Source organism: Aulonocara stuartgranti, assembly GCF_965226115.1.
Source record: "Aulonocara stuartgranti genome assembly, chromosome: 17".
In the NCBI taxonomy this organism is placed as follows: domain Eukaryota; kingdom Metazoa; phylum Chordata; class Actinopteri; order Cichliformes; family Cichlidae; genus Aulonocara; species Aulonocara stuartgranti.
This window is the reverse complement of record NC_138953.1, coordinates 17,439,802-17,447,448: the sequence shown is the minus strand read 5'-3', so window position 1 is coordinate 17,447,448 and position 7,647 is coordinate 17,439,802. Positions and strand designations below refer to the sequence as shown.

The following is a 7,647-nucleotide window of genomic DNA, read 5'->3' as shown; positions in this document are numbered from 1 at the left end:
TGCTTTTAGTAAATGTTTTATTGCAGAATGAGCAGATTTACATGGAAAAGGCACGAAGAAAACTATACACGTACAAATGAACTCTAACCTTTCCTCCTGATTGGCCTCTATACATCTGTTTGGGTAAAACTACACTACGTACACTTTTACTGTTCTCTCATTAGCAACAAGCAATTCTCCATAAACTGAACTACTCTGCTTTAATCATTATTTGTATTACAGTGCTGTGCTACAGTTCAGACAAAGACAAAACTTTCCTTCAGAAGATTAAGTGCATAAGTGGAAACAAAATCAATACAATCAATGCCACAGTGAGTACAGGCTCATTTCTGTACATTTCCTTTTCTATGAGCATTTACATCTTTCATTTACAGTGTTTTCAGGCTGCATGTTTTTACTTTATTTACTGCTCACTGATCTGAACATCTTCTGTTGTTGATTTTTGGCGGTAAATTCTCAAACAATAGCCAGTGTTCAAATAATGTCTGAGCGTGCTCGTGACCAGCACGAACCAATCCAGTCACAGCGGGAACCATCACACCCGTGACTGTTAGAGCACATCATCGCTTCAGTCCCAGTGGTCACCTCACTGATTGGGTTGGGTGGTTTTCAGAGTGATCAAAAAGGACAGATTTTTCACATTAAAAGCCTTTTAAGAAAACAGATTACACCCTTTTCAACTTTTAATGTGAAAGGTCTGGACTCCTTAGTGTGAGTCGTTATTGTGATCCAGTTCAAAATCAAGTCCATGTGAATGTGTGCGTGTAACCTTTAAAATGTGAACTTAAACCTGTGAACTTCCTGTCCCACAGGGGGCGCACTCGAGCTCATCCAAACAGAATGCAACTCTGTGGAGCTGAAGAACAAAAATGCTGATTTTTCTGGGGTAAAATTTTTTCTTTTCCATCAGGTTTTCGATAGAGTATACAGAGTTCAATTTGTAGATTTCCCCCCCCCCCCCCCATTTTTTTCACGAGGAGGCTGATAGTAATGGCAATTACTAAACCTGAATATAGTCAGCAATCGCTGGCATCACATCACCTGCAGCTCGAACAGGTAAGATGACCAATGAGACAGAAACATGAGGCTACCTGTTGCTTTGGACGGGGCGTGATGAGTTCAGCTACATTCATTTTGTGTTTTTACCCTCAGAACAAAGTCAAAGAAAGACTTTCAGATCTGAGCCATTACAAACACCTCAGCTGCTTCGGCTTGTTTCGTTGGTTGTTACCTCTGCCTGAAAAACAACAGCATTTTTATTCATGTGCAAAAATGCTGATTACCAAATATCATTTCCTTGTAAGAAATCTGATCACTCACTCTGTGACAGATGTTCTTCATAAGTTATTTCTATAAAGTTATGTGCATTTCATTTTGCTTCTAGTTTTAAAATAATCCGAGAAAATGAAATCCCATCAAATAACTCTCAAAAACATTTAAATGTATATTTATCAGTCTGTTAGCATAGATGATAGAATAATATTCATTTAGTGAATTTCATTTTTGTAACAAGCAGTCAGGCATGTCTAAAGTACCAGGCTCAGTTTTAGCCTCTCCGTGATCTCACTGTGCCCAGGCACAGAGGGAATAATCCACGTGTGCAGGGTCAATCCCTCTTTGGAAATAAAAACACAGGATCAGCACTTCCTGTTTGCTTTTAGCCTTTTCCACAATCTTAACTCAAAAGACATAAATCCTGAATGTCTCGGCTCCACGAGTCTTCTTAGAGTGCAGTGTGTTTACATCATTACATCATGAAACGCTCCTATGTGTGACCTGACCGCAGTGATGGAGCGGAGAGGACCGGGCGCGGCACTGATGTTAATACTGCGAGGCTTTGCTTTGGAAACGGTGAGCAAACAGCTTTTCACCAACTAAACGAGTCCCCAAAGTGTTCATGTGAACTCCAGGCAAACATGGCAGAATATTGTGTGTGTGGCAGTCCGGTGGGCGGTCGGTTTGTTTCTATGGAGATGAGCTGAGGAGTTCCTGTCTACGCCGCATGATCTCCACGAACGCCGCGCGGTCGGCCGCTGCCTGAGGATTGAGAGAGCAGCAGGCTGCGGTTTGAAAAAAAGGATAAGGTACAGCAGAGGGAGGGAAGAGGAAGGGAGGAAGGAAGGAGAGGAGCTGGGTGGAGCTCAGTGGGCGCCGCCTTCATCGAAAGACTCCACCCCTGAATCACAGGTGCTGGCTGCCAGTTTCTCCTGCCGCCTCCTCATGATCTCCTGCAGCTCGGAGCCTGCACTCTTCTGGAGACGCAGACGAAACAGAGACATGAACAAACACTCATCAGGACACAAACGCACATTTGATCTCGGGAAACTCTCGAGCGCCGCCTCGTGAGACGAGCCCATTTAGACAGCCTGCCTGACTCACTGCAGTTTAGTTTTCCACCAATAATCACGCACTAAAACCACTTTGTTTTTGCTGAGCTTTACTGAAACAGAGTGTTCCTCTCCACAGATTACAGGTGGCCATCCAAGGGTAAAGGGAAATTTAAGAGAAAAAAAAAAAATTCTCCATGAACTTGAAACGTCAGAAACTACGATGTAATTATAAACTTTTTTTCTTCAAGCTGATCTTAAGTTTGAATTTTGGTAATTATCCACAGCTTTTATTTACATCGGTCTGTTACCTTGGACAAACTACAAGCTCCTGCTTTCCCGGACCACCTCAGCCCGTTAGAGCGCCCCCGAAAGTCTCACCTCGACCTCTGAGCTTTTCAAGCAATAAATGTAAAATCTACTGAGCGTCAGTGCCATCGCTTTAGAAGATTTTTTCGGCGCGTTGAGGTGAAATCTTCTGTCGGTCAGAGCCTAGCGGCGCCAGCTGGCTGCAGTTTGGTGTAAACTCAGCCTCGGGAAGCCTTTGGCGACTGCCAAGCTGCAAACAGCATGTGGATGAATGTGTCTACGGTGTGGTGTCAGGAAGCATGCTGGGTAACGGGATTTTCTGAAACTGGTGGCACAAACACCTGCTACACCAGAGTCTGTGTGTTCCCAGAGACGAGATGATCTGGAGCAGTTCGTTCACCGCAGGGAGAAAATATAGCGTTTGAGGCCGAAGTGCCGATATTTGTGCAACCAGCTGCAGGTGGAAAGAAGCTTGAGGTGTTCAGGTACGAGAAGTGATCAAAAAGATTACAGGAAGCAGCCAATTACAGGAAAAACCCTCATGCCACTGAAATTTAATCAGTTTGCTCTTCAGCGTCGTCTCATGTGCACCTCTGGACCTCTTCCAGATGTTTCCTGTTGTGACCTGTGAGTCCTCCTCAGAGCTCAAATGTCACATTCACATCTCATGTAACAACAGTTATACTAAATTAGTACTAAATTATACTAAATTAGCAAAATTGCATTTTTACTTTAGTTTAATGAGTTCAAACTATTTTCCCTTTTTGTTATATTTCAAAAGTCTATTTTCATATTTAGTGAACTAAAATGTTTTTTTCACAGGTAGTTTTACTTTAATGAGCTTGCAAAAGGTCCAGAGGTGCAGAAGAAGATCTTACAGGCAGATTGAACAATTTTAGGCAAGTGTTTGGTTGACATCTGAAACTTTTTGGTCACTTTATTTAAAAAACTGTTTTAAAAACTGATCCAGGACCACAGACAGCTAATTTATACTTACCAGACGCTTCAGTATTACAGGTGCTTTCACAGGTATGTCGCCACTTTACTTATCTAAGATGGTATTTCAAACCATTCAGCATGGTCCATGTCTAGATTGTGGGTTCAGCAGCTGATCTGAATCTGGATGTTTTCAGTGTTCGTTTCTTTATAAAGGACAAACTAACAACAGTAGATATTAAATCTAAATTAAGTGTGTTTAAAAAATAAAAATATGAGCTAAAACTAACAATTGATGTGTTGGAGAAAGTCCTGAAACCCAGATCCGTACATGGAAAATGTGTTTGCACATTTTACCAAAAGAAGGTGAAAATTACTACACATCCAGGTTTCTATGGGAGGGTGGGGCTGTGAGTTAGCAACAGGTGAGGGTCAGAGGTCAACAGGAAGGGCATTGTTTGGGAGCTGCTTCATTCAGGGAGATTAAGAAGGACTTTGTGCACAGCCACAGCAGGAAGCCTAATGCTGACTACCTTAAAAATGCTGCTACACATGAAACATCTGGAGCCTCGTTCTGATGGCCAGATTCAGGAATTCTGAGAAAAGAAACTAGTCTGGAGTCCTGTGTCGATACGAACAAATCCTCCGGTGCAACCGGTCAATGTTGGTCTTCATCTGTGGGCTAATTATAGACTATAAGGTAAAGAGAGCTGACGGGAAAGTTCTGTTAGATGAAAAACTCCCCAATATCAACAATCCAAATTCAAAAAAGTTTAACGCACTAAGACTCATTTAAGACTTGTTCCCCCCAAAATCAAGACCAACTAGTCCTAAGCTTGGAATACTTTTCCTAAGTTGAGAACAACAAGTCCGAAAGAAGCAGCAGTTGCTGCAGCATCTTGGGCCTTTTTGGCTTCTAAGTCATGTCACTAATTAAGAGAAACAGGAGTCCAACAATCTAAATTCAAAACCTTCCAAACTCGCCAACAGTCCCAAACCTATGGCCACATCAAGACCAGCAAGGCCAAGTCAAGAAGAAGAGCAAGACACAATAATGGTAAATGTTGATTCAATTTTTGTTGTTGAACTTAAAGTGGTTTATTGACCATGATCCCTAACCCAAAAAAGGGCCAACAATCCAAAAGTAAGACAGGTAAGTCCCAGTTAAGACCCCTCAAACATGCGCCTCACGCCAGGATGAACAAGTCTCGAGTTCGCCTGACATCTTCTGACCAAGTTTAAAAAAAAAAAAAAAAATTAGTACTAACAGATACTGGAACATGTTGGTACCCAAAGAGGAAATAAAATTAAGGGTTTACTTGAATCGCATTAAGTATCTTAATTTTGTCATGAGTCATGGAGGACCTCCTGTTGAATACCACAGCATGTAAAACCCCATGAGTCCTCCATCTCATGCAGTTTCCTTAAATCTGGCCAACAGAATGAAGCTGCATTTACATGAACACGATACCTTTAATGAGTGTGGTAACAGAATCAGAAGATCAAAGGAGGCTCAGAAGAAAACCTGCAGGTGGGAAACAGACACCAGAACACCAGACCTTGCCAGAGTTTGGCGACAGAAAGCTTAAAGACAGAAAAGATCGTGAAGAGGCCTCCAGCTTCCAGACACAAACACATGGCAACAAACAGATTACAGAGATTACAATCTCTGACCCCTCAGATTATCTGACAACGTCAAGATCAGGATCATAAGTGCTGCTGTTGTCTACAAATAAAACGCTTCCCTTTAAAGAAGTTTAGATTTTATTACAGGAAGTGATCCGATTTGTATTCCAGCACAAAACGTTTTAATAATAATAATAATAATAATAATAATAATAATAATAATAATAATAATAATAATCCTCAGCATTGAGGTGTCTGTTAACACCAACAGCCTGTTGGCTCCCTCTGGTGGTCAAACTCAGCGACTTAGCCCTCTTTCATTTTCACTAACTTCAGTAATCAGTTAAATCGGCGCTGACATGTCAGATACTCAGATTGTTTTGTCTCCGTTTCCTGCTGCACGCGTTTGTCTGATGAACCAATCAGCTGTCAGGAAGCTTGGCCTCAACTAACAACACGATCTGATAAAATGCAGTAATAAAACCACACTGACAGACACTAAAGTGAACAATAACACGATTTCACCATCAAAGATTCATTTGTGAAAACTAATCTGTCCTAATACAGAACGTTTGTGTCAATGATCCTTTAATCTAAGAACATAATCATGATGAGGATGTCTCTAAGGAAGCTGTTTAAACTCAATAAAGGCAGGAAGTACAGGTCAAAATTCATTTTTAGATTATTTGAAACTTAAAGTTGCAGTTTGTCAGTTTTATTCTTTTAATATTCAAACTTTATTCGTTAAATATTGTGGCTTAGATTCATGGGATGCATGGGACTGACGCTTCTGTAAAGTATTATGGATGTATAATACAGTTATTATTGTAATGCAATCTTAAGCTATTTGCAGTTCATCTCCTTTAGTCCTTAAAGAAAAAGTTAAATCCTTTTAATAAAATGTGTAAAGTCTAATTATTATTCTTCAAAAAGCTGAAATATAAAAAAAAAAAAAAAAAAAAAAAAAATTACCCAGACTTTTTAAATAGTCAAAAGTCGGTTTTGTTTTTGATAAAAAAAAAAAAAAAAATCTTGTCCTGAACATGAAATTAAAATAAATACATCAATTAATTAAAATAAAATAAAATAAAATAATAATGAACGTGACTATATTTTCAGGATATTAGAACAGGCTAACTTTTCATTTTATTGGGTGTAAAATATTACTGTTCAAATAAGTATGAACTCATTAGTGAAATATAAAGATTATGAAACCTAAGACCATTTTAACTTCAGCGTTTAAATTATGCTTCCTGTTTTATAAGAATATATCCTACATTATGACTGCCTCATTCTCTAAATACACAAACTTTACTCTGAAAATATATTTTAAATACGTTTGTATTTAATTAAAATGTTTTTGCTGTTCTTGAAGATTTGAAGTATGAGCTTTAATCAAACCAAACCTTTATTTTGAAATACTGCACACATTTCCTCAGAGTGACTTCCTGTCTCTGTTGCTTTCCTGCAGTTACTGACATTTCTGCTTCCTTTACTTAAAATCAGACTGATTATAATGAATAGGAATAAATCTGATGGTGACGTCGGGTCTGAGCAGTGACACCCACCTCGAGCGCCGCCTTCTGCACGGTGACCTGACTGAAGACTCGGGCGCCGTCGTCAGGACAAACCGTCCTCAGCTCCTCCTTGTTGAGCGAGAAGAGCTGAGCGCCAGTGAGCACGCCGAGGCTGGTGATGGTGCTGCACACACACACACACACACACACACACACACACACACACACACTCCATTATAGCCTCTCCAATTATGTCCCCCTTTCCTTTTACAGTTTGTGGTTACACACTACAATCATGAGATGGTTAAAAATGATGACGGGTAAAGAAAGTGACATCATTTTATTTATATGACCCGCTTTGAAGCATGAAAGTCACACTGTGGATTATTTTACTTTGAAAAACTGTCATTAAAGCTTCCAGAAGTGAACGTTTCCTGTTCTTGGTCATAAATCCAAACGTTTTAGTCACATGACTGTCAGGAACATGCCTGATTGGTCACATTCAGACTTGACTCTCAGACTTGAGTCCAGTTTGTGTTTTTCTGGTTTCCTTCCTACTCTAAACACAGGTTTAAACTTTAGGATCAACTGAGCGTGTGGGTCAGTGCGGGTTAAAGCAGCAAACTTACACGGGGCTGAAGCCTTTGGCCTCCAACCATGCTTTGACCTCTTCTGGTGTCGAGTCATACGTGATGCTGACCGACGGCGTGCTGCCACTGCGGGCGGGACCCTGAAACTTCTTCTGGGCGCTGCGACCGAGCGTCAGCCTGTGCATCAGCTCGTCCTGGACCTCCTCCATGTTCGACTTCCTTCCTATGGACAGAAACACAAACAGGGTTACCTGTACCATGTCACCTGCCTCTGATGGTCTGGATTCTTTAAGTAGAAACATTTATTCAGCAAGTCTGAATATTAAAAGTATTCAAACTGAT

General features: G+C 40.5%; 1 protein-coding gene across 7 annotated transcripts in view; it reads right to left on the bottom strand.

Moving 5' to 3' along the window:
* Nucleotides 1-7,647, bottom strand: part of eps8a (EGFR pathway substrate 8a, signaling adaptor) — a 29,242-nt gene continuing 21,595 nt past the window's right edge. For 5 of the 7 annotated variants that reach the window (XM_082509547.1, XM_082509549.1, XM_082509552.1 and 2 more), the window contains 3 exons: nucleotides 7,345-7,528; nucleotides 6,767-6,899; nucleotides 1-2,252 (listed from right to left, as the gene is read on the bottom strand). In XM_082509547.1, coding sequence (XP_082365673.1) covers nucleotides 2,142-2,252; nucleotides 6,767-6,899; nucleotides 7,345-7,528 — 428 coding nt within the window. In that variant the 3' untranslated portion in view covers nucleotides 1-2,141. Of the gene's footprint in view, nucleotides 2,253-5,043; nucleotides 5,098-6,766; nucleotides 6,900-7,344; nucleotides 7,529-7,647 lie in introns of all 7 variants that reach the window. The other 2 variants (XM_082509553.1, XM_082509550.1) reach the window with 2 other exon arrangements.